General features: G+C 45.0%; 1 protein-coding gene across 4 annotated transcripts in view; it reads left to right on the forward strand.

Annotated features, from left to right (window-relative positions):
• Positions 1 to 27,084, forward strand: part of FAM193A (family with sequence similarity 193 member A) — a 174,016-nt gene that overhangs the window by 68,484 nt on the left and 78,448 nt on the right. For 3 of the 4 annotated variants that reach the window (XM_079919309.1, XM_079919311.1, XM_079919310.1), the window contains exon 2: positions 4,946 to 5,191. The exons of the other annotated variant lie outside the window; for it this stretch is intronic. In XM_079919309.1, the coding sequence (XP_079775435.1) occupies positions 4,946 to 5,191 (246 nt within the window). The remainder of the gene's footprint in view (positions 1 to 4,945; positions 5,192 to 27,084) is intronic. 4 annotated transcript variants of the gene reach the window in all.

Below are 27,084 nucleotides of genomic sequence, written 5' to 3' on the forward strand. Positions count from 1 at the left end.
TGTACTAGTGTCAGACAAATCAATACAGGAGCAAAGAATAAAGAATGTTACCAGGGTAAAAACAGTCACATCATACTGGTACAGGGCTCAGTTCATCAAGAGGACATAACAGTCCTGAACATTTTTGAACCTAATAATGAAGCTTCACAATATATGGAGGAAAAATTGATAGAACTTCAAGGAAAAATAGACAAATCATAGTTGTGTTTGGAGATTTTAATATCTCTCTCAATAATTGATAGAAAAGGTAAATAGAAAATCAGTGAAGTTAAAGAAGACTTGAATGACACCATTGGCCAACGTGACTGAACAGACAATTTATAGTACACGCTACCCAACAACAGCAGCATACATACACATTCTTTTAAGTAAACATTGAACATTTACTAAAATAGACCATATTCTGGGCCATAAAAAAGTATTGATAAATTTGGTATAATTAAAATAGTACAGAATATCCTCTCTGACTGCAGTGGAATTATATTTAAAAAAATCAGTAACAGAGGGCTTCCCTGGTGGCACAGTGGTTGAGAGTCTGCCTGCCGATGCAGGGGACGCGGGTTCATGCCCGGGTCCAGGAAGATCCCACATGCCGCAGAGCGGCTGGGCCCGTGAGCCATGGCCGCTGAGCCTGCGCGTCCGGAGCCTGTGCTCCGCAACGGGAGAGGCCCGCGTACCACAAAAAAAATAATAAAAAAATAAAAAATCAGTAACCGAATGATATTTAGAAAACTACGAATATTTGGAAACTAAACCACACTTTAAACAACTCATGAGTCAAAGAAGAAATCAAGACGGAAGTTAGAAAGTATTTTGAACTGAATGAGAATGAGAACACAACACATCAGAACTTGTAAAATGCTGCCAAAGCAGTGCTTACTAGGGAAATTTACAGCATTAACCACCTTTTTATGCAAGAGAAAGGGCTTGATGACCTATGCTTCCACCTTAAGAAAATAGAAGATGAAGAAGCCGCTTATACCCAAAGTAACTCAAAGAAATGAAATAATAACATAAAAGCAAAAGTCAGTGAAAGAAAGATTTTTAATAAGGAAAAACCCATGAAACCAAAAGCTGATTATTTTAAGAATAATAAAATTGATAGACCTTGAGCCAGGCCAAAAGTTTGAATAGATACTGCATAAGCCTGTGAAAAGATATTTAACGTATTATTAGGGAAACCACATTGAGACAATACTATACACATTACAGTGGCTGCAATTTAAAAACTTACTGATGAGGATATAGGCTAGCTGGGACTCTTTAACACTGCTCTTTGGGAGAGGTTTGGCAATTTCTTCTTTTTTTTTTTTTTTGGCGGTGCCACGTGGCATGTGGGATCTCAATTCTCCGACCAGGGATTGAACCCAGGCCCTTGGCAGTGAAAGCATGGAGTCCTAACCACTGAACCGCCAGGGAAGTCCTGGCATTTTCTTAAAAGTTAGACAACCCAGTCATTCTATTCCTTGGTATTTATGCAAGAGAAACAAAAACATGTGTTCACAGCAAGATTTATACATGAATGTTCATAGCCACTATTATTTGTAATAGCTGAAAACTGGAAATAACCTGAATGGTTCCAAGCAGCAGAATGGGTGAGCAAAATAAATAAATAAATAAAAATTAAGGGCAGAAGAAAAGAGTGGATGAGCAAGTTGTGGCTCGCCCACACAGTGGACTACTCTCAGGGCTAGAACAGACTTGTGAATGGAATCGTCTCCAGGTAAGGACACTCAGTGAAAGAAGCCAGACACAAGAGAATATGTTATGTGACGTCATTTATAAACAGTTCTAGAAGTTGCCCAGTGATCTGCAGGGACAGAACTCAGTCCAGCGGTGGCCTCTGAAGGGTGGAGGGAAGAGGCAGCGGGGAGAAAGAGGGAGCAGAGGGCCTCCTGGAACCTTCGGGGTTAGGACGATGTCTATTATCTTGGTTGTCGCATGGTTTCACACGCGTGTTCACGTGTCCGAACTATTCACGTCCCATACTTTAGATCTTTTCAGCTTATTGTTCCTCAGTTATACTTCAGTGCACCTGTAAAATGTTTTTACGAGAACCAGTGGGACTTATATTTGTCCCTCACGTTTAGTCACGGGAGGGTGACCATGTGGCAAGCACTAGTATGTGGTTAGCTTGAGGTTTAGTCAGGCTTTGCTGTTGTGTGAGTGTCACTTGCTTTGTCTGAAAGAGGTTCGCAGAGTAGAGCTTCACCTCCCGAGAGGACTCGCTTCCTTCTTGAGCATAGTGGTCAAGCCTCGAGAAGTTTGACCTCCGTTCAGGACACTGGCTGCATGCCCTCCGCAGATCATCCCATCTGGCTCTGGCTTTACAGACCCCAAATTGCATATCCGGCTGCACCCCTCCGGTCGCTGCTCCAGCAGGTGCCGTGCTCCACGTTGTCTGGGTGGCTGACGCACACTTTGACCGCACAGCGGCCAAAACCAACCCTTGCTCCTTCCACCGCTGCAGCCTGTCCCCCGTTGCTGGTGGGTCCACTGTCCGGGAGGGCGAGCCCCCGAGCCTGACCGCTCTGCTCCTCCAGGGCCGCCTGCACCTGGAACTGCCTCACGTGTGGTCACCTCCTCAGAGTCCATTGTTCACACAACAGGTTTCCCTGTAAGATGAAAATTGGGTCACGCCACCCCCTTCTGAGCAATCTCCAGCCCCTCACGGGGCACAAGCTTCAGCCTCCGGCCTTCATCCTGCCCCGGACAGGCCCGCGTTCGCAGCAGTTCCCTGCGCCAGCGCTCCTCTCCAGGATCTTCACACGGCTCTTTTCCGTTTGTTTTTCCTTAGCACTTGGGTCTCAGCTTAGCTTTGCTCTCACTGAAGCCGTGCTCTCCTGCTGGTCCCACTCTGCACCCTTGGAGACTTCATTTCTTCCTGTTGGTGGAGGAGCGCTTACTGCCATGGGGCGCTGGCTGGTTCTGTCTGTGCTTGTCTGGTGTCCCTCTGGGACCAGCAGGACCCAGTCACCTGACCTGTAAGGATGCCTGACATGCAGTGTGTTCCAGATGCCTACGGCCGAGGTCCTCCTCACCTCGGAGCTGTTCCACACGCGCAGTCCACAGTCGGGGGGGCTGTCTGGCCTCTCTCCTCTCCCCTGACGTCGGGCTCCTCGGTCGTCCTATGGGCTCTGCCTTCACAGCGGCTTCACCCCGGTCTCCTGGGCCCCTTCCTTTCTGCCATCACATCTCTTCTCCACGCACATCCTGTCTCCCCGTTAGGACACGAGTGGGGCCAGGCCGTGCCGGGCTCCCTGCTCCCTTTCCCCTCCATCTCTGCCCCGGGGCCTGTGCGCTTGCTCTCAGGTGTCCGTGCGGCTTCCAGCAGCCCCACACTTCAGATGTCTCCTCAGGGAGGCCCTGATGGCCACGGTGAATGAAGGGCATCGTCCCCGGCCCCAGACACTTTCTCTTGCTCTTCTCTCCTTCTCAGTTACCACTATCTAATGTTCTGTATTTTTTACTTTGTCTTTGTGTTTGACAAGAATTACCTCCCTAACGGCAGAGATTTTTGTTTTATTCACCACTGTGTCTCCAGTGCCTGGGCCTGTGCCTTGGCACACGGTGGGCTTCCGGTAAACACTGGATGGATGGACGATGGACAGACAGACAGATGAGTGGATAATGAACTGGGTGCTCGCAAGACAGTTCTGGCTCTTAGCATTATGATTTCTGCTCGGGGACCTTTCTAACCTTGGGGCCCATCATCTTCTGCTCTGGGTAAGCAAGGCGGCCTAGAGAGGTTTGAAGGCTGTGGCTGTTCTGTCGGTGACAGGCTGCTTGGATTTGTTGGGACAGAGAAAGACAGCTACTTCCATGGGAGATAGTACTCAGTTCTCTCCCCTTGCACCCCAGACATTCAGATGGCTGCTGAGCTGGGTTTGGTTAAATCCAGGGAACCCTGTGGATGTGACAGGTGTAAGCAGTTTTGATCACTGGTTTATGAAAGCAGGTAAGAATATACGTGCAAGTCTTTGGCGTCTTAATGGTGCTGTCACTCATTGTTTTTTTTTTAATTTTATTTATTTTTGGCTGTGTTGGGTCTTCATTGCTATGCGTGGGCTCTCTCTAGTTGCAGTAAGCAGGGGCCACGCCTCATTGCAGTGCGCGGGCTTCTCATTGCAGTGGCTTCTCTTGTTGCGGAGCACGGGCTGCAGGCGCGCAGGCCTCAATAGTTGCAGCACATGGGTTCAGTAGTTGCGGCACGTGGGCTGTAGGGCATGCAGGCTTCAGTAGTTGTGGCTTGTGGGCTGTAGAGCTCAGGCTCAGTAGTTGTGGCATGCACGGGCTCAGTTGCTCCGTGGCATGTGGGGTCTTCCTGGAGCAGGGTTCAAACCTGTGTCCCCTGCACTGGCAGGCGGATTTCTAAGCACTGCGCCACCAGGGAAGTCCCGTTATTCATTCTTTGAATCACTCGTTTGTTCATTTATCCATTCAGCCCCCTTGTTTAAGCACCTGATACCTGGTCATTCCAGGCTTTGATAATGGAGCCTGGGGCCCATTTGAGAGCACTCTGTCAGCTGTGGCACCAGTCGTGTACATGCTTATACGTAGTCCAGGTAACGAGTACAGCCAATGGCCTGTGCGAGCCTGGGTACAGGAAAACAGGGAGAGAGCCATGGGCTGAGGGAAGAGCTGGGCTGCTGGCTGGGCAGGGCTGGGGGAGCATCTGGGCAACGTTCCAGCCAGAATAGGCTTGGCATGGGTCCTGGTGCACTTTCCCACCTGATGGGTTCACGGTAGGGGCACTCCAGATGGGAGAGAGGCCTGGGGGTCCTGACAGCTCCATCCCATGTGTACTCTGGCTTCCCTGCTCACCTGTTGCCCAGGTGTCCCTCTCTCGAACCTATCTTCAGGATTTTCAGGATGATTTCTCTACGGTGCAGACGACCCTTCTCGGGCTCATGTTTTGAAAACACAAATTTTTTTTCTGTTCCAGACTCCTTTTAATTTTGGCATGAATCATAGAACACCACCCTACCCCGCTGGGGATTACTGTCTTCTGTGCAGAAGCGAGCGGAAAGACTCTTCGTTCTTAGAGAGTGGAGTAAAGACTGCAAGCAAGCTGGCCCTGTCCATGGCGCCCAAGGGCAACAGCGTGCTGCACCTGCCTCTGTGGGTGTGCCCGGACTGCCGGCGCACCGTGGAGAACGAGGAGCGGCGCGGCAGCCTCGACCCGCCGGCGGTGAGTGCCCGGCCCGGCGGAGCGGAACGGCGCGCGAGATGGCTCATTTGGGTCTGCTTTCTGGAGGAACTCCCTCCCGCGCCATCTCCTCGTCCCTGGCTCCAGCGGCTGGGGTCCCCGCCCCTCTTCCTGATGACACCTGCAGTCAGTAGGAAGGGCCCTGCCCTCCTCGGTCAGACAGCCCCGTCAGCAAGCCTGGGGGGCCCGCAGGGTGGGTTTTGGCTTTTTAAGTCTGCTCTCAGGATGTCTTTGGCAGTGTAGCTTGGTGAAAAGCTAGAGGCGTTCGTGTGCTTATTAGTGCTAGACAATTCCATGCGCTGGTAACTCGCCTGAAATTCTTTCCCAGATGCAATTCTCAAGTCGGACTCCCCCCCACCCCTTTTCCATTGATTTCCTGCCTCGGCTAAATGAGACCTTCTTGAGAACATCAGGATCTTTAGCCCAGACGGTGTCTGCATGGGCCCTGGTTCTGAAAGGGCTTGCAAACCTGCTCTTTGGGTTCTGGAAGGAGTTGGCTTTTGCAGCCATTTGAGGCCCCGCATTCTAGGGCTCTTCCGTTCCTTTGATTTCTGCTTGATGATTGTTTTCTGAGCTGTTGTCTTTCTGCTAATGCCACTCTGCACGTGGCCGATGACAGCAGCACCCAGCACCACATTCTGTTTCCTGACCTGGGACTGCTTTGCACACTGGTCGCCGACAGTTTGCTGCCCCTTCGCCTGAGCCCCCTTGCTGCCCGCCACTGAGCCAGTGGCTTCTGTTTTAGGGTTTCCTTGAAGGCAGCACCCCAGCTCACGTGCCAGTTTCTATAGTAGTGCTTTAGTAGCTAAAACTCAAAATCTGTTGTTTATCAAAATAGAAATTTACTTCTCACTCAGCCCCTCCCACACACCCCTTTTCCTGCTCTGTTCTCCCCTCAGCACTTCTTTCTAATACACTGTGCATTTTACTTATTCATTTTGTTTGTCTTTTTCCTTCATTGGACTGTACACTCCAAGAGGGTAGCTCTTTTTGTGTATTTTCTTACCAAGAACAGTGCTAGCCTGGCATATTTTAGGTACCCAAAATATTTGAATTGATGAATAAATAAATGAATGAACAAAGCAATGGATAAATCCGGAATTAAGGATTAAAAAGATGGCATAGTCGGTCTGAAGTTTTTTCACCCTCAGATCTTTGTGCTTTTATCATTTTATTTTACTTTTGTTTTCTTCCTGTGTCCACTTAAAGTATTTGGTCTGTTTTCCATTTTCTAATGGAAGGCTGTTTAGCTTACTGATACCCATTTGTTCCCTGCTCACTTCCAGTCAGCATTCTTGAGTCTCCCCCGGCTAGCGCATTTTCTTTGCTTCTTGAAGTTTGCCGTCTCTTCTTCCTGTTTCCAGTCCTGCTCTTGTGTTTTGGCCTGACTGTGCCTTTGGGAGAAGGGTTGCTGTTGCTCATCCTGGTTTTGGAGGCAGAAGCGAAATTGCCTGTCATTTCCCATAACTAGTCTTGCCACGAGGGGAGTCTCATTTCCTGACTTCCCAGTTTGTCCTGGATAATGGATCAACACACGAGGCTTTCTCTCCTCATCAAAAAAGTGACACCAGGGACCACAGAGGTATAATGTTGACCTATGTTTGTAGACGTAAACCTTCTGTTGCTATTGTACAGTTGGCCTCTTTGCTCAAGCTGGTTAAAATTGCTGAACTTTTTAAACTAATGAGATGTAATTTACACCTAGTAAAACTCACTCATTTTAAAGTGTATATAGTTCACTGAGTTTTGACAGATTTATACAGTTGTGTAAACACCACTACCACGGCTAAGATACAGAACCCCCAGGTGTTCCCTTGTTCACCTCGGTAGGCAGCCCTTCCCCTCCTCCCAACCCCTCGTAATAACCACGGACGTGATTTTTGTCCCCGTGGATTTGCTTTTTCTGGGGTGTCCCGTAGACTTCTTGGTGTTGTGCTTTGAGAGTTGTGCATCAGTCGTTTGTTCCTTTTTATTGCTGAATAACTTGCAGAGATATACCACAGTTTGTTTACCTGTTCACTGTTGATGGACGTTTCTGTTGTTTCCAGATTTGGACTGTTCTTTGCGTCAAGCTGTTGTGAACGTCCTTGCACATGTCTTTCCGTGGACATGCTTTGTCCGTGTCACGTTTGGTTGAGAACTGCGCGTCTGTGCTTGTGAAGAGGGTCTGCCCATGGAGGCTCATTAAAGTCTTCTTGTCTTTTGTGTCTTTCAGGGCCTCGTAAAGTGAGTTGAGATGTGTTCCTGCTCCTCTTTTCTGGAAGAGTTTGTGTAGTGTTGGTGTTGCTTCTCCCTTCAGTGTTGTTGCTCCTCGCTCTCGCTGGGGGCAGTGCCAGGCAGCACGTGCAGACGCAGGGGGCCCGCTCGGCCAGTCTGACGGGCCCTGGGGCTGCTGTGGCTCGTCTCCCTGGCGGCTGCTGCCCCCTGTGCTTGTGCGGGCCGCGGGGTCTCTCTCCACACTCTGCCCGCGCCGTGTGCCGGCGGCGAGAGCCTCCTGCCTGGTGCTTCCTCGGTTCCCCTGTCCGGCCTGAGCCTTGGGCAGTCCTGTGCCCGGGCTTCGGGGTGCAGCTTTCCTGGTGATGCTGCCCCTGCCGCGTGGCAGCCAGACTCTGCCTGCATCTGTAGGGGCCTCGGGGTGTGGCCTGTGCTCGTGTCCATGTGGGTCCTGGGCCTGTCTCCTGGAGGGCTCGGTCCCCTCTTCTCGGAGGATCAGCCTGGGCCTCGGGTGCAGACCGCCCACCACCTCAGCAGTGAAGGCTTCTGCTGGCTCCCAGAGAAGGGCCCGGCCTGGCAAGTCCCACCGGCCACACCCAACCTTTAAGGACTTGTCACATGCTGCGCTGTGGCCTCCGACCCACTCATGGCTGCCTGCCTTCCTCGCCTTGTCCCCAGGTGGCCTGTCACACTTGTCCCGTTCAGCCGGTCCTTTGTGCTCTCTGGTGGGCCCAGAGTTACGAGTTTGTGTGTGTCCCGCTGTCTCTGATCTTCAGGGTAAGGGCTCTGAGCACGGACAGTGGACCCGGAGCTGAATTGCTCTCTTGCAGATACACATTCTGTTACCGGCAGTCGTGGTGGGGCACTGATGTTTCTCCCTGCTCTGTGCCTCCCAGCTCCACGTTGTCCATTTCTCCAGAGACCTCCTCTTCTGTGCCTAGACCTTTGTCCTGCCCACACACCTAAGAGGACTTTGGTTCACACATCCGACTGGATCCTGTCTTTCTAGGTCACTTGCCTGAGTGTCCTCCGTTGCCATAGTTCTTGGACCTCCTCGGTCCCTTTCCCACCGTCAGGTCCCTCTGAGCTCACTGTCATTTCTCTCTTGGAAAGCCGCTAACTCGTCTGCCTGGGGCCTGGTTCAGTGCTGCCCCTGGCTGGCAGACGTGACTGGAGAAAAGCACCGCTGGGGTCCTGCTTTCCGACTGCGAGGTGCCAGGTCGTGGAAGGGCGTCCAGCGTGTCGCCCTGGCTTTGTCACTGCGCCCCCAGATGCAGAGATGGAGCACTCCCTTCCTTCTCCTCTCTTCCCAAACAACCCCCACCCACTTGGCCCTGCTGGGCTGATCACCCCTGTGGACGAGGGAAGTTGCCTCCCAGGTGCCCACCCCTGTCCATCCTCTGTTGCTTTTGCTGTTCATTCCCTCTCTTTGCTCCCGTCCGGCTCGCGCCCAGCAGAGTGCAGATGCTCTAGCGTCGTCTGCCTGTGGCCTCGCGCCTCCTGCTGTCAGCCTCCTCCTGTTCCCTTCACAGACAGGCATGTCTCTGGGTAACTTTTAAACTTTTGGTTCAGTTTCTTTAAGTGATAAGAGATTTTCCATTGCTATTCGAGTTAGTCGTGGTAAGTTACATTCTTAGAAATTGTCATTTGGGGTATGAAGCAGTGTGTGGGTGGTCTGTTTTCAGCTCCTACCGTACCTGTAGATACAGCTCTTTTCATTCCTCATATCTGTGCTTTTTCTTTCTCTTTTTTTAACCACTCTTTCTAGAAGTGTGTTGATTTCGTCTTTTCAAAGAACTTTTTTTTAATTTTTAAAATCTCTTTCACTTTGTCTATTTCATTAATTACTACTCTGTGTGTGTGTGTGTGTGTGCGTGTGTGTGCGCGTGTGCGTGCGCGCACACGGCAGTATTTGGTTAACGCTGTGGTGCCTCTGATAGAAGTTCCGGGGCACAGAGAGAGTGGTGCAGTGTCCATCCCTCTACCTTGTCTCCTCACCATCCTCTCTGTCTTCCCAGAGGCTCGCTTGTGGGCAGATTCTTGTTTATCCCTCCACAGATGTTCTGTTCTGTTCAGTGTGCTGAAAGATAGTGATGGCAAGCACCACAGGGTCCCGAATTACAGACAGACGCTGTCAGTAAGTTGAGACATGTGGTTCTCCCAGTTTCTTGTTCTTGGGAGCAGGGTACAGATGCCGTGACAAGGTGGGGTGCGTGTCAGTGTGGGGGGCTCTCCATTTTCTAGGCCTCTTCTCAGGGCTGCTGACAAGTGTCTGGGGAGCCTGAGCTTGGTACCAGCTGCCTTGGGAGCTGCATTCTTGTACTTATCTCACCCCAGAGACCTGGCGGGAACCTGGCCTTGCTCAGCCCGCCTGCTGGGGGGCGGATGGGAGACAGCCCAGTGCCACTCACTGATTGCCAGGTGACCTTCACCACACAGCCCTGCTGAGGCCACCACAGGTCTCGTCTCTTCTTTCTCTGTGGCCACTCTTCTGTCTCTCTACCTGCAGTTCTTCTCATCAGTTTTTCTTACTCTGCCCTGATGTGTGCTGGAAACCTCTAATTACTGCTCTAGATTTTGAATTGCTAGTTGTATTGGCTCAATTTTAAGTGTTATCCAATTTTGATTATTTCTGTTTTTAACCATAAATTGTTTTGAAGTATCTGTAAATATCCAAACATATATCTCTCGGATCACCTTTAATCATATTGACTTTTAATTTAATGCTGTTACAGTTGGAGATCATGGCATGTATTACAGTGACCCCTTATCAGTCAGTTACACTAGTATGTGGTTAGGTTTTTATAAAAGTTCCATGTGTGCTTGAAAATGTTTTCTCAGCGTTTAGATAGAGGACTCTGTGTACTCCCATTAGATCAACCCCTTGTTAATTGTGTTCTTAGATCCTTTTGTGTTCTTAACTAATTTTGTTGTGCTTAATCTGCTGATTTCTGAGTAAGGTCAGTTAACACCTCCCACTGTGCGTGTGTATTTGTCCCTTTTTCTTGTAAATGTTTCCATTTTTGGTCTCTAGGTTTTAAGGCTGTGCTGGATGAATACAGGTTGATTGATTAAATCTCAGTACATTGTTCCTTTGGTTGTGGTGGCCCCTCCTCAGGGCTTTTTGTTTACTGTTTGTGCAGGTAGCTGAGCTCTCTCCCTCCCTCCCTTCCTCTCCTTTTCGTAGCCTCTTGTTTTCATTTGCTCTGTGTTGCATCTTGTAAGTGTCCTTGTGCAGTCAGCATAGAAGTATACTCAATTTGGTCTCCTTTGAGAAGCCATTTATTTATTTTTTTATTGAGGTAAAGTTGATACACAGTAAGTTTCAGGTGTACAACATAGTGACTCACAATTCCTAAAGTTTATACTCCATTTATAGTTAGTATAAAATATTGGCTGTATTCCCTGTGCTATACAATATATCCTTATATCCCTGTTGCTTATCTATTTTATACATAGTAGTTTGTATCTTTTAAATCCTTGCCCCTACCTTGCCCCTCCCCCTTCCCTCTCCACACTGACAGCTACTAGTTTGTTCTCTATATGCGCGTCTGTTTCTCTGTTCTGTTATATTCGGTAGTTTTATTTTTCAGTTCCACGTGTAAGTGATAACATGCAGCATTTGTCATTCTCTGACTTATTTCCCTCAGCGTAATGCCCTCCAAGTCCATCCATGTTGTTGCAAATGCAAAATTTCTTTTTTTTAATGGCTGGGTAGCATTCCATTGTATACGTGTATATCTATGTACCGCACGCTCTTTATCCAGTATCTGTCGATGGACACTTAGGCTGCTTCCTTGTCTTGGCTGTTGTAAACAGTGCTGCAGTGAACATTGGGGTGCATGTGTCTTTTCAAATTAGTGTTTTCATTTTCTTCAGCTGTCTACCCAGATTGTATGTAGTTCTATTTTTTGTTTTTTGAGGAACCTCCACGTTGTTTCCCACAGAGACTGCACCAGTTTGCATTCGCACCAGCAGTGCACAAGACTGCCCTTTTCTCCACAACCTCACCAGTGGTTGTTATTTGTGGCCTTTTTGAGAATAGCCATTCTGACAGGTGTGACGTGATACCTCATTGTGGTTTTGATTTGCATTTGAGAAGCTACTTCTTCTTCTGATTCTTTTTTTTTAATTTAAGTTATTCATTGACTTATTTGGCTGTGCTGGGTCTTCGTTGCTGTGTGTGGTGTCTTTAGTCTTTAGTGTGCGGCACGAAGCTACTTTTTTTTTTTTTTTTTTTTGCGGTACGTGGGCCTCTCACTGTTGTGGCCTCTCCCGTTGCGGAGCACAGGCTCCGGACGCGCAGGCTCAGCGGCCGTGGCTCACGGGCCCAGCCGCTCCGCGGCATGTGGGATCTTCCCGGACCGGGGCACGAACCCGCGTCCCCTGCATCGGCAGGCGGACTCTCAACCACTGCGCCACCAGGGAAGCCCCGAGAAGCTACTTCTTAATGGTGAAATTAATCTTTGTCACTTCCTGTGATTGCTGATCTGTTTGGGTTTATTTCTGCTACGGTGCAGGTCACAAGTCAAGCACTGCCCTTCACCTAGATCCCCTCTGTGTCTCTCCCGCCCCCCCCACCTCTCCGCAGAGTTCGCAGTCTTTCCAGCTCCTCTTTCTTAGTTACAGCACCCACACCTCCGTCCCTAAGCAGTGTTGTTCTGTTCTTCTGGTGTTCTGAACTTTATACAGGTATCATGCAGTATGCATTATTTTGTGTCTGATTTATTTTGTTCGGCATTATGTTTGAGATTCATAAATGTTGTAGTTTTTTCATTTTCATTACTATATACTCTTCACCTTTGTGAACTTATACTACATTTTGGTTGTTTTCCAAATTTTCCTATCACGAATGATGCTCTTGGAGCACACGTTCACACATTCTGTTGTATATACATGTAGGAAAGGAATTGCAGAGTCATGGGGTTAAGATTAATAGCATATTTTTTAATGAAAACTATTTTCCAAAACAAAAATAGTAAGTAGAATAGCACTGTTTTGCAAATCTTCTTAATGTTTGGTTAATAGAAGACAGCTGAATTCTCATACCTGCTTCTGTGTTCATTCTGGGTGATAGGTTGTTTTGACTGAAGTTATATGAAGAAAATATTTTAATGGCTTCTTCAGATAACTGGATATTCTTTGATACCACACCAAACCATGACAGGTAATAGTTTCCTAATGGTTAGCTGTAATGTAGAATCTGAAATGATATCAGAGAATTTTTCCTACACTGTTAAACTGAAATCCATTGTCTATCTTGCACTCTCAATGAACCTCTTACCCACACGATTCTGCACCACACATTGGTCATTTGTAAAATAGCTGTTTACTGAGTAAGGGAGGTCTTTGAGATAGTGACACCTTACATTATTCAGGTTGTTGTTTTATTAAAGTCACATTTGTCACTGCCACCACCGATCTCATCAGAAAGGTCTCTAAATGTGGATAAGTGTTCAAGTCCACAGTGATGGATACAAGTTTTCCAAACTTCCAATTTTTGCTTGAAAGCTCAGATTTTATGATTGGCCACAAGTAGCATCAGCTGTTTTCCTTGAAGGGACAGGCTTATTTCATTCATTTTTGAGAAGATGTCTGACAGTATCCAAGTCTGAATAAACATAGATTGGTCTGTCAGGCATTCTTTCAAGTAAAATTGATGTTTCATGGACGGAGTGGCTCATTCAGCTCACAGCGCACAGTGCTTTTCTCTGGAATATTGCAGAAATGCTTTATGCAGACTTCCCGTTTCATCACATTGAATATTCAAAAGCCATGTGCTTAAAGGTTGAGATTTAATACAGTTCATGATTTTGCAGCATCTCGGACACTCTTAAGTGGCACTGGCCTTTTTTTAACTAAGCACGTGGTGGTGAAGAACACAGTGGCTACTAAGTCTACTTTGCTGTGTATGTTGTGGTAATTACTGTAGCTCTGTAACAAATGTATTCAGAGAGAAAGCCCTCTTACCTTGTACTCATCAAAAATGTCTTGGTTATTCTTGGTTCCTTACATTTCTGTATAAATGATAATTGTCTTCTCAATTCCTCCCCCCCCCCAAAAAAAAACCCTGTTAAGATTTGACCAGGATTGCACTGACTGTAAGTCAGTAGGAGAAGAATTAACTTCTTATGAATACTGAGTTTTCTAATCCCGTAAGTATGGGGTCTTTCTCCATTTATAAGTGTTTCATATTTTTCTGTATTATGCCATTGCACCTTTTATTTATTTGTTTATTTGGCTATACCAGGTCTTAGTTGCCACCTGCAGGATCTTCTTTGCGGCATGTGGGATCTAGTTCCCTGACCAGGGATCAAACCCAGGCCCCCTGCATTGGGAGCACGGAGTCCTACCTACTGGACCACCAGGGAGGTCCCCCATTGCACCTTTTTAAAAAAATCATTTACCTATACATACTTTTATTTATACTATTTATTTATTTATTTAAAATTTATTTATTAGCTTATATTCATTTTTGGTTGCGTTGGGTCTTCATTGCTGTGTGTGGGCTTTCTCTAGCTGCGGTGAGTGGGGGCAACTCTTCGTTGCGGTGCGCAGGCTTCTCATTGCAGTGGCTTCTCTTGTTGCAGAGCATGGGCTCTAGGCACGCGGGCTTCAGTAGTTGTGGCACACAGGCTCAGTAGTTGTGGCCCACGGGCTCTAGAGCGCAGGCTCAGTAGCTGTGGCTCATGGGCTTTGTTGCTACGCGACATGTGGGATCTTCCTGGACCAGGGCTCGAACCCATGTCTCCTGCATTAGCAGGCGGATTCTTAACCACTGCGCCACCAGGGAAGTCCCTTATTTATACTATTTAAATGATATCTTTTAATTTTTCTTCCTCTAACTTTATTGGTATAGGTGTAATTGACTTCTCTTTTTAAGTTGTTAATGGGACGTTGCTAGACACCCCCCATCTGAATATACGTTAAACAGGCCTTTTGACTTTACTTCTGTCAGTGGAATCCCAAATTTTTTTCAAGATCTGCAATTTTAGGTTACAGGCTGTTTGTCTCAGATGTCCTTTGCTGGTCATTCATGCAACAGTCGTTAAAACAGGCGGCTTTTGGGAACTACTGTATAGCACAGGGAACTACATTCAATATCTTGTAATAAGCTATAATGGAAAAGAATCTGAAAAGGAATGTGTGTGTGTGTGTGTGTATGTGTAACTGAATCACTTTGCTGTACACCTGAAACTAACATAACATTGTAAATCAAAACTATATACTTCAGTTTAAAAAACAAGCAAACAGATGGCTTTTACTCCTCTTCTCAACCTTGGTCCCTGGCACGATACCCAAGTCAGTGGGTGGAGGGAGCAGTGGAGTCCTGAGGAGGAGTTCTAGAGAACACCTGACAGTGGAGGTAGGGATGACTGAGCAGCAGACGGCGGAGAAGTAGAACGAAAAGCAAGGGAGTGTGACAAGCACAAGGTCGTCGTCGTTGGGTCTGGGGTTATTTTTTTTGACCCTACCTGAAGGTAATAAGCTGGCTTGTTCCTGTTGCATGGGTGCTGGCAGAAGACTTGAGAATCCTGAGTCAGAGACGAAGGACTTTGTTACTCGGCACAGCAGAAACATCCCGTTCTCCTCACCCCCTCCGCTCCCCAAGGCCCACATCGGTGCAGGGGGTACAGGGGGTTTGTGTCCCAGTTCAGGAGCACGGGCTGGGGGTGGTGGTGCGGGTGGGGATCTGGCCCTTTTATTGTAAGCAGTAAGCAAGCCTGCCTTTTGTCTCAGGGTCCTCAGCTGCATAAACAGCCCTGAGAAGTGGCCCGTGGGGAGTGGGCAGGGGAGACAGAGCCTTGTAGCTTTGGTACATCAGCAGGACGAGGAGAGCCTGGGAGGTCCCTGGAGGACACTCTGCCAGCAGTCCTGACAGACACTGAGAAAAGTTAGCTGCGAGAGGACACAGAGTGTTGGTGTGGCAGCAGAGAAGTGGTATCTGACCTTAGATAGGTCTGTGTTCAGTTGGAGCACAAGCCCGGCTGAACTGTGTGAACAATAACTCAGTGGAGAGGAAGCTGAGCAAGTCCAGTTAAGGGGCTGATCTTTCAGATGCTTGACTGTGAGGGGAGGAGAGGACAGACACAGCTGGAGGAGGGACTTGGAAATGTTGAAATAATGAAGAAAAGAGCTGGTAGTGGGGAGAGGTTTTTCCTCCCATTTAAATTTTATTTTTTTACTATGTGATATTTGATATATATATGAATTATGTCTACAGTATACATGTTATGAGGGATGATAAAATGAACACCAGTCAGCATTAAAAATCAGGCCCTCCCTAACACCTGTGTGCCTGTGTGCTCTTCCCTTCTCCATCTTTGTTTCTCCCCTTCCAAGGTAAATGCTGTCCTTTTGTATTGCTCATTCCCTTACTTTATTAAACCCTTTAAAAAAAAGTTACACTGCCTATATGTGTATCTCTAAATAATAAATTATTTATTTTTGTTTGTTTTTGACCTTTATGAAAGTGTGTGCTTATGCTGTCTTCTCTGTTTATGATTCCTCATGCTGTCTGGGTAGCTGCAGTTTGTGCATTTTCCCTAATATAATTCATTCATTTTTCACATAATACAATTCACATATAATCCAATATGTTGCTATACTGTAATTTATTCATCAATAATTTTGTTGAATAGTGGAGAAAAGACAGTCTTTTCAATAAATTGTTCTGAGATAATTGGATATTCGCGTGTGAAAGAATGAAACTTGACCCATATCTTAGACCACTCAAAAACATTAACTCAAAATGGATTACAGACTTAATATAGGAATAAAGCTCCTTGACATGGGTCTTAGTAGTGACTTTTTGGATTTGACACCTAAAGCACAAGCAACAAAATAAAAAATAAACAACTGGGACTACATCAAATTAAAAAGCTTCTGACAGCAAAAGAAACCATCAACAAAGTGAAAAAGAAAATCTACAGGGCTTCCCTGGTGGCGCAGTGGTTGAGAGTCCGCCTGCCGATAAGGGGGACGCAGGTTCGTGCCCCTGTCCGGGAAGATCCCACATGCCGCGGAGCGGCTGGGCCCGTGAGCCATGGCCGCTGAGCCTGCGCGTCCAGAGCCTGTGCTCCGCAACGGGAGAGGCCACAGCAGTGAAAGGCCCGCGTATCGCAAAAAAAAAAAAAAAAAAAGAAAGAAAGAAAAAAAGAAGAAAATCTACAGAATGGGAAAAAATATTTGCAAACCATATATCTGATAAGAGGATAACATCCAAAATATTTCAAGAGCTCTATACAACTCAGCAGCAAAAAACCAAATAAGCCAGGGAAAAAATGGGCAAAGGACCCATAGACATTTCTCTAAATAATATATGTAAAAGGCCAACAGGTACATGAAAAGATGCTCAACATCACTTGTCATTAGGAAAATGCAAATCAGAACCAGGCCTGTTAGAAGGGCCGTATCATCAGCAAGACAGGAGATGACAAATGCTGGCATGAATGTGGAGAAAAGCAACCCTTGTGCACTGTTGGTGGGATTGTAAAATGGTGGAGCCACGGTGGAGAACAGTATGGAGGATCCTCAAAGAGTTAAAAATAGAATTATCATACGCATCAGCAGGTCCACTTCTGGGAATATATACAAAGGAAGTGAAATACTAACTTGAAAAGGTACCTGCAGCACCATGTTCATAACAGCATTATGTACAATAGCCAAGTCATGGAAACAATCTAAGTGTTTATTGTTGGATGAATGGATAAAGAAGATGTGGGTGTGTGTGTGTGTGTGTGTGTGTGTGTGTGTGTGTGTGTGTGTACACACATACATATAAAAACAATGGGATGTTATTTGGCCATAAAAAATGAGGAAGCCTTCCCATTAGGACAACATGGATAGACATGGACTTTGAAGGCATTCTGCTTAGTGAAGTAAGTCAGACAGAGGAAGACAAATACTGTATGATCTCACTTACATGTGAAATCTAAAAACACAAAAAACAAACCCAAAGCCAGACTTGGAGAAAAAGAAATCGGACTTGTGGTTACCAAAGGCAGAGGGTGACAGAATGGGGAATTGAAGAAGGTGGTCAACAGGTGCAAACTTCCAGTTACAAGATAAGCATGTCCCCGGGATGTGATGTACAACATGGTGACTGTAGCCGACGGTGCTGTATGACTCATAGGCAGGCTGCTGAGAGAGTGAATGCTAACAGCTCTCATCACAAGGAAAAAGGTTGTCCTCTATCTGTGTGAGAAGATGGGTGTTAGCTGAACCCATTGTGGTGATCATTTCACAATATAGGTAAATCAAACCATCATGCTGTATGCCTTAAAGTTTACAGTGATGTACATCAATTATTTTTCCATAAAACTGGGGGAAAATATTGAAGCCCAGTATCGAAAACAAAATGCCCATTAAAAAATACTACTTAAACAAATTTTGTTGGAAGATACAGAGTTGTTTTCTGGGTTTTGCAGTTATTTTAAAAAAAAATGCCGTCGGGCATCTATATATCCATCTCTTGGTACTCGTTTGTAAGAGTTTTGTTAGGGTGTGTTTTGGTCGGGATTTTCCAGAGAAACAGAACCAACAGGAGATGGATGGGTGGATGGATGGATGGATGGATAGTTAGATAGATAGGGAAAAGAAAAGAAGAGGTTTATCGTAGGGACTGGCTCAAGTGGTTATGGAGGCCAGAAGTCTCACTGTGCACATTCTGCAAAGCCGGAGGACCGGAAGCGCTGGTGTCCGAGGGCAGAAGGTGGACATCTCTCTGCCTTTCTACTCCATTCAGACCCTCGGAGGAGTGGACGATATCCATCTTCACTGGGGAGGGCTGGCTTCGGTATTCAGCCTGCCCATTCCAGTGCTGGTCTCTCCGGAGACACCTCACAGACACCCCCAGAAGGGATGTTTTACCAGCTCTCCGGGCATCCCTGAGCCCAGGCATCACAGAGTGTTTATCTGTGGAGTGGAGTTGCTGGGTTACAGGTACTTCAGACACATTCGTAAGGCAGCCCCAGCCTCTGGAGTGAGCGCCAGCAGCACTTGAGCCCCGGTCGCCTGTGTTCTCACCTCGGCTTGGCATCAGAGAGGCAGAGCTTGAGGCTGGGGTGGGGGAGCAGTAAGGTAGACAGATGGTGCCCTCATGAGGTCCCACTAAGACAGGAGAGCCTGATTCTGGAAGAGACAGATTTGCAGGCAAGCCTGTAGAGGATGCAAGTAAGGTCGGGTGAGGAGTGTAGAAGTTGAGAAAATTGCTGCCAGAATTTTTTTATAAACTTGTTTTTGAGAGCGAGAGTGGATTGAGGGGACTGGGAAGGAGCAAGGGAGTGGGTAAGGTTTCAGTGAGAACAGTGAGCTGGCGGGGCATCCGGGTTGCTGGACAGCCTGAGGTGCTTGTTGAAGGTGGAGACATCACTGCCCATCGGCAAGGACCTTCCCCCTCAGCAGCGTCCGGTGTTGGAGAGAGAGCCAGGCAGGGCGGCTCGGCTGAACAGGCTCAGCAGAGGCCTGGCCCCAGGGTAACTGAGAGCAGAGTCACTTACCCTTTACCGCCGGCATGCGCCTCAGCCCTTCCGACCTGCTGGCACCCCCTAACCCCACGCCGAGTTTCTACTGCAGCTCCTTTGCCCTGGTTCCTGTCTCACCCATCTCAGGGTGTCTACACAGGCCTGGCACAGAGCAGGTACCTGGGAATGATTTTTGAATGAAGGACCGAGCCTTCCTTTGATTTGTATCCACAGGTAATGTTTCAGGACTTAAGGATGTTTACAGTATGCTTCCTGTACAGTGGAGTTCACACCTTGTTGGGGCTGTGGACGTGTGTTCCTGATCTGTGAGTTCTCTGACGGCTTGTATTCTGATAATGGGGCAGGCATGCTCAGATCGTGTGGCAGGCTTTGCCCCTGACTTCTGTGGGCCTGGGTGCACTGCTTTTCAGGCTTACTGAGGCAGCAGCAGCAGTTGTCTTGATATTCACATTCTCTGCTGAAGCCAAGCAAAGACCCATCAAAGGTGTGACCCGCTCTGTGCAGGAGAAATTCAGACAGGCAAAGAGGTGGGATGGTGGAGACATTGTGCAGAGACCCACTCAGGAGAGCCTGCCTGCACTTAGTTGTCAGAACCAGGCTGTGTTGAATTTAGCAATTTGGTTTCAACGAATCATCCTTTTTTTTCTTTCTTTCTTTTTTGGCCCTGCTGTGAGGCTTGTGGGATCTTAATTTCCCTGACCAGGGATTGAACCAGCTCTCAGCAGTGAGAGTGCCGAGCGCTAACCATTGGACCACCGCCAGGGAATTCCCCCATCTGTGTCTTTAAAATAACGTTAATTTGAATTTTAATGATTTTCAGGGGGTTTTGTATTTAAGTTGTAGACCAGCTTGGTTTTTTATAGTTATAAAAAGGCCTTAAAAACATAAATTATGTTGCATTTTACATTTGTGTTTGTTTAAGCAACGAAAATAGTTTTAAGTCTGGTGTGGGGGAGTGGGAGATGGTACTCTGGAGAATTATTTTTTCTTTTATTTATTTATTATTTTATTTATTTATTTGTTTATTTATTTATGGCTGCGTTGGGTCTTTGTTGCTGTGCGCGGGCTTTCTCTAGTTGCGGCGAGCGGGGTCTACTCTTTGTTGTGGTGCGTGGGCTTCCCATTGGGGTGGCTTCTCTTGTTGCGGAGCACGGGCTCTAGGCACGCGGGCTCAGTAGTTGTGGCTCGTGGACTCTAGAGCGCAGGCTCAGTAGTTGTGGCGTGTGGGCTTAGTTGCTCCATGGCATGTGGGATATTCCCGGACCAGGGCTTGAACCCGTGTCCCCTGCATTGGGAGGTGGATTATTAACCACTGCTCCACCAGGGAAGTCCCTGTTTTTTCTTTAAAGGGGCCTGTGTAGCCCTCAGGCATCCTGCCACAAGGATGACTACTTAACAAATTAATATTCTACTTTCCTGTTTTCAGGGTTGACTGATGTATAAAGGCTTTTGGTTGTGGACATTAGCATTTGTGTCTGTGTTCACCTATATATTGTTAAAATGTAAGTCTTGCGTTTTACACTAAGTAGCCAGGTTCTCTTAATAGTTACCATGACCACAGTTCTAATCAAAGGCATGTAGTTCCAATTGAAACCAACCATTTAAGAGTTTGTTAACAGTCGTCCTTATCTCGAATGTTTGCTCTGTTGAGTCTTGGTTCATAATGCAAACATATAAAATTCCTTTGTAATGAACCTCATGAAAGTGGTTGTGCTAATAAAATGGGTCACTGCTACCACGAATTGTCAGATCAAGAGGGCAGAACTTGAGTCAGCCTCACAGAAAGATAATCTGAATGGTAGTCTTTGCCTTTTTTAGCTTAATGTAATGCTTGTAAGTCTTATCATGTTCTTGCATGTATCAGTAGTTAATGATTTCTGAGCAGTATTCCGCTGTACGGATGAACCACAGTTTATCCACTCACCAATAGAGGGACAGTGGTGTTTCCTCGTTTGGGCTATCATGAATAAAGCTGCTGGTGACATGTGAGTACAAGTCTTTGTTTGGACAGAGTTCATTTCTCTTTGGTAAATACCTAGGAGTGGAATTGCTAGGTTGTGGGTAAGTGTGTGACTAACATTATAAGGACCTCTCATGCTGTTTTCCAAAACGCTTATACTGTTTCCCAGCCGCGTATGAGACTTCTCCTTTGTATCTCCATCCTCACCAAGGTTGGATATTGATAGCCTTTAATTACGGCCAGTCTGATAATGGCTCGTAGTGTTATCTCATTATGGTTTTAAATTGCATTTTCTTAATGACTTGTTGAGCATCTTTTCATGTGCTTATTTTCTGTCTCTTTAGTGAAGTGACTGTTCAAACCTTTTGCATATTTTTAATTGGGTGGTTTGTCTTACTGTTGAGTTGCCAGAAATCTTTATATATTCTGAATACAAGCCTTTTATCAGGTATGTTTCTCAGACATTTTCTCCCAGTGTGGTTTGCCTTTTCATTACATTAACACTGTTGTTGTTGTTGTTTTTAATATTTATTTATTCATTTGTTTTGGGTGTGCTGGGTCTTGTGGCACGTGGGATCTTTGTTGCGGCATGCGGGATCCTTTAGTTGTGGCATGCGGGCTTCTTAGTTGCTGCATGCATGCGGGCTCTAGTTCCCTGACCAGGGATCGAACCCAGACCCCCTGCATTGTGAGCGTGGAGTCTTACCCACTGAACTACCAGGGAAGTCCCAATAACACTGTGTTTTGAACATCAAAAAATTTTAATTTTGGTCAAGTCCAGTTCATCAATTTTTAAATGATTTGGGCTTTTTGTGTTCTGTATAAGAAATCTTTGCTACCCAAAGTTTATAAAGATTTTTTTGCCTTGTGTTTTTTTCTAGATGTCTTACAGTTTGAGCTTCCGCGTTTGATTCTTGATCCATTTTGAGTGAAGTTTTGTATCTTTTGTGAAGTAAGGGTTGAGGTTCATCCTTGTATATGGGCATGAAGTTGTTCAAGAACTATTGTTGAAAATGCTGTTTTTCCTCATTGAAATACCTTGGCATCTCTGTCAAAAATCAGTTGATGCTGTATGTATGGGTCTACTTCTGGACTTCCACTCTACGTGTGTACCCATGCTTTTGCCAGTACCATACTGTCCTGATTCCTGAAGCTTTTTATAGTAAGTTATGAAATTAGGTAGTAAAGATCCTCAAGCTTTGTTCTTCTTAAAAAGTGTTTGGCTGTTCTAGGTCCTTTGCATTCCCATATAAAGTTTAAAATCATCTTGCCAGTTTCTACAGAAAAACCCACTGAGATTTTAACTGGCACTGTGTTGAGTCTGTAGACCAATTTGGGGAGAAATGACATCAAAGTAATATTGAGTCTCCCAGTCCATGAACATGATATGACTTTTCATTTATTTAGTTTTTAAGTTTATTCTTAGAGTAGTTTTGTAGTCTTCAATATGTAGGCTTTACACACAGCGTATTGAAACATTTCCAAAGCATTTCATCTTTTTCTTGCTATTTTAAATAGTACTTGTAAAAAAATTTCAGTGTCCAATCATTTATTGCTAGTCTATAGAAGTGTAACTGTTTTTTGTATATTGACCTTATATCCTGTGAAGATTCATTTATTTTTAAAATCATTTATTTATTTATTTATTTGTTGACGGCATTGGGTCTTAGTTGCGGCACACGAGATCTTTTGTTGCGGCACGTGGGCTTCTCTCTAGTTGTGGCACGCGGGCTCCAGAGCGCGTGGGCTCTGTAGTCATGGCGCACGGGCTTAGTTAAAGAGTTGTAGTTTGTGGCATGCGGGCTGTCTAGTTGTGGTGCGTGGGCTCAGTAGTTGGTGGCGCCTGGGCTTCATTGCCCCGCGGCATGTGGGATCTTAGTTCTCCAACCAGGGATTGAACTTGTGTCCCCTGCATTGGAAGGCAGATTCTTAACCACTGGACCACCAGGGAAGTCCCAAGATTCATTTATTAATTCTAGTGGTCTTTTGGTAGACTCTGTAGGGTTTTCTACGTAGTTGATCACATCATCTAAAAATAATGTGTTTTTTCATTTCCAATCTGTATGTCTTTTTTTTTCTTCTTCGTTATTCCGTTGGCTGGAGCCATCAGTATGATGTTGAATAGAAGTGGTGTGAGCAGACATCCTTCCCTGTTCCCAGTGTTAAGGGGAAAGCATTTAGTTTTTCACCATTAAGTATAGATCAGGTTGAAAAAGTTTACTTCTGTTTTTAGTTTGCTGATAGTTATCATGAATGGATATTTAATTTTGACAAATTCTCTTCCTACATCTATTAAGATGATCATAGAGCTTTTCTTTTTTAGTTTGTTAACAAAATTAATCATGGTGAATTTTGAAATGTTGAATGAACCTTGCATTCCTGGGATAATCCACGCTGGGTTATGGTGTATTATCTTTTTTATAGATTGCTGTATTGGATTTGCTACTGTTTTGCTAAAGATTATTGCATCTGTGTTCATGAAGGATATTAGTCTCTAAGTTTCTTGTCTGACAATATCTTTGTGTGGTTTTGGTGTCAGGGTAATATTTGCCTTTTAGAATGAGCTGGGAAGTATTCTCTCTTCTTTAATTTTCTGGAAAAGTTTGCATAGAATTGGTATTATTTCTGCCTTAAATGTTTGGTAGAATTCACCAGTGAAGCTCTCTTGACCTAGAATTGGCATTATTGGGAAGGTTTTGAACTGTGAGTCCAGTTTAGTTAGTAAAGATTGTCTTTCTTCATGAGTGAGCTTTGTTAATTTTTGTCTTTAAAGAAATTTGCATAATCATTTCACAGTATATGCAAGTCAAGTCGTTTTGCTGTACATTTTAAACATGTACAGTGATACATGTCAGTTGTATCTCAGTAAAACTGGGGAGAGAAAGAAATTCGCCCTTTTTATGTCAAATATATTGGTGTGAAGTTGTTCAGAATATTCCCTTGTTATTTTTAAATTTATCACAGGATCTGTAGTGATTGTGTGCCCTCCCTTTCATTCCTGATATCGGTTGTTTGGGTTTTGTTTTTGTCTCTTTTTCTCCCTGATAGCCTGGCTAGAGGTTTATCATTTTCATTGATCTTTTCAATAAAAGGGAAAAGAACCACATTTTGGTTTGATTTTCCATTTTCTATTTTGTTAATTTCTGCTCTTAGGTTTATTCTTTCTTTCTTTCTACTTTATACTTAATTTATTCTTTTGTTTTTTTGTTTGTTTGTTTGTTTGTTTTTTGGGTTTTTTTGCGGTACACGGGCCTCTCACTGCTGTGGCCTCTCCCGTTGCGGAGCACAGGCTCCGGACGCGCAGGCCATGGCTCACGGGCGCAGCCGCTCCGCGGCATGTGGGATCTTCCCGGACCAGGGCACAAACCCATGTCCCCTGCATCGGCAGGCGGACTCTCAACCACTGCACCACCAGGGAAGCCCTCTTGGTTTCTTAAGGTAGAAGTTTACATCATTGGTTTGAGATCTTTCTTCTTTTCTGATATGTGTTTTATTCCCGACAATTCTATCTAAGCATTCCTTTAGCTGCATCCCACAAATTTCGATATGTTGTGTTTTTCATTCTGTTCAAAATATTTTATACTTACTCTTAGCATGATTTATCCTTTGACCCATGGGTTATTTAGAAGTGTGTTTTTAAACTTCCTTATAATTTGGTGTGTTTTCTAGATATCTTTTTAAATTAAGGTATATGTATATATATGTATTTTTTAATTTGGCTGTGCCACACAGCTTGCGGGATCTTAGTTTCCCGACCAGGGATCAAACCTGGGCCCTGGCAGTGAAAGTGCTGAGTCCTAACCACTGGATCACTAGGGAGTTCCCAGAATTAAGGTATAATTGACATACAACATTCTATTAGTTGCAGGTGTACAACATAATGATTCAGTATTTGTATAGATTGCAAAATGATCACTGCAGTAAGTCTACTTAACGTCCGTCATCATATATAGTTACAAAAACAGTTTTTTTGTGTGTGATGAGGACTTTTAAGATACACTCTCTTAACACCTTTCAGATATGCAGTAGAGCATTATTAACACAGTTACCATGCTGTACATTAGATCCTCTTGACATAATTTATTTTATAAATGGAAGTTTGTACCTTTTGACCTTTTTATTACTATTATCATTGTAATCAGAGAACGTACTTAATATGATTGAATTTTTTTTAACGTGTTGACATTTGTTTTGTGTTCAGTCTTGGTTAATGTTCCATGTGCACTTGAAAGAATTTGTGTTCTGCTGTTGTTGGGAAGAGTGTACTGTGAGTGTTAGATCAGATTGGTTGACGGTGGTGGTCACGTTGACACCCTTTCTGATGTTTCCGTCTAGTCCAGTAATTGAAAGGAGTGTTGAAATTTCCAGACGTAATTGTGGACTTTTACATTTATCCTTTTAATTCCTGCCTCACGTATTTTGAGCTCTGTTATTAGAGTGCTTACCCGTTTAGCATTGTTATTGCTTCTTGTTGAATCAGTCTCGTTGTCATTATTATTTTATCATCATCATATTCATCGTCCCCTTCACTGGTGCCAGTATTCCTTGTTCTGAAGCCAACTTTTGCTGATGCTAATACCACCCAGCTTTTTTTGGTTAGTGCTTGCATGGAATTTGTCTCCTAACCTTTATTTTCAACCTATTTGTGTCTTTGTAATCTCCTGTAGAAAACATAGTGGCTCTTGCTTTCTAATCCAGTCTGACCATCTCTGCTAACAATTGGAATATTTATTTCCATTTAATGTAATTATTGATAGTTTGGATTTAAATATACCATCTTGCTTCCCCCCCCCCCCCATTTTTCCCATCTGTTGTTTGCTGTTCTTCTTTTCCGTCTTTTCTTTTGGATTAATTGCATATTTTTCTTTCTTTCTTTCTTTCTTTTTAAGATTTGTTATTTATTTATTTTTAGCTGCATCGGGTCTTAGTTGCAGCATGCAGGATCTTCGTTGAGGCACATGGGCTTCTCTCTAGTTGTAGTGTGCAGGTTTTCTCTTCTCTAGTTGTGGCGTGCAGGCTCTAGGGCGTGTGGGCTCTGTAGTTGCGGCACATGGGTTCTCTAGTGGAGGTGCGTGGCCTCAGTAGTTATGGCACGTGGGCTTAGTTGCCCCGTGGCATGTGAGATCTTAGTTCCCTGACCAGGGGTCGAACCCGCGTCCCCTGCATTTTGAGGTGCATTCTTTACCCCTGGACCACCAGGAAAGTCCCCGAATATTTTTATGACCCTGTTTTACCTCCTCTTGGCTTATTACCTATATCACCTTGTTTCATAATTTTTAATGGTTCTAGAGTTTACAGTATATATCTTCAATTTTTCAGCCTCTACTTTCAAAGAATATTATGTACTTAATATGTAGTGTAAGAACCTTTCAATATTGTACTCAGAGCACCACCGTTTTTTGTGTTAGTGTAGTCATATATTTTTTGCATATCTCTTGTAAACTTTACCATAGATTTTTATTATTTTTGCTTTAAATAGTTAACTTGCTTTTTTCATATCTCTGTATAGACTCTATACATATTTTAATGGCTGCAGAGTATTCCATCATTCTGATCATAGTTTGCTTAGTCTCTCTCTTATTTTTGAGGTAGAGTTGATTTACAGTGTTGTGTTAGTTTCTCGTGTACAGCAAAGGTGAGTCAGTTATACATACATATTCTTTTTTCATATTCTTTTCCATTATGGTTTATTGCAGGATATTGAATATAGTTCCCTGTGCTATGCAGTAGGACCTTGTTTTTTATCTATTTTATATATAGTAGTTTGTATCCACTAATCCCAAACTCCTAATTTATCCCTCTCCCCACCCCCCCCACCCCCCCAGGTTAGTTATCTTTTTAAAAGAGTTTACAAATGAGAGGGGTCTTTGGCCCACATCTTCATCATGTGTAACCCCACATCTCCACTTGGGGCCATTTAACTGGAACTGCCTTTAACATTTCTTGTCCTGCAGGGAAGCCTCTGTTTGTCTGACTGAGAGCTTTTATTTTGCCCTCATTTTTACCTGTTACTTTCGTTCAGAATTCTAGGCTGTAGGTCAGGTCTTTGCTGCCCAACCTGTTTCTGATGCGCAGTGGCGTTGTTGTTCTTCTCTTTGCTCCTGTAGACCGAAGGGGTGATTTCCTCTGCCTGCTTCTCAGCTGTGTACTTCTCACTGGTGTTTAACAGTTTTGCTCTGTGTGACTTGGTTGTTAGCTTTGGTTTACTGTGCTTG

This window comes from Stenella coeruleoalba, assembly GCF_951394435.1.
Source record: "Stenella coeruleoalba genome assembly, chromosome: 4".
NCBI classification, from domain to species: Eukaryota; Metazoa; Chordata; class Mammalia; order Artiodactyla; family Delphinidae; genus Stenella; species Stenella coeruleoalba.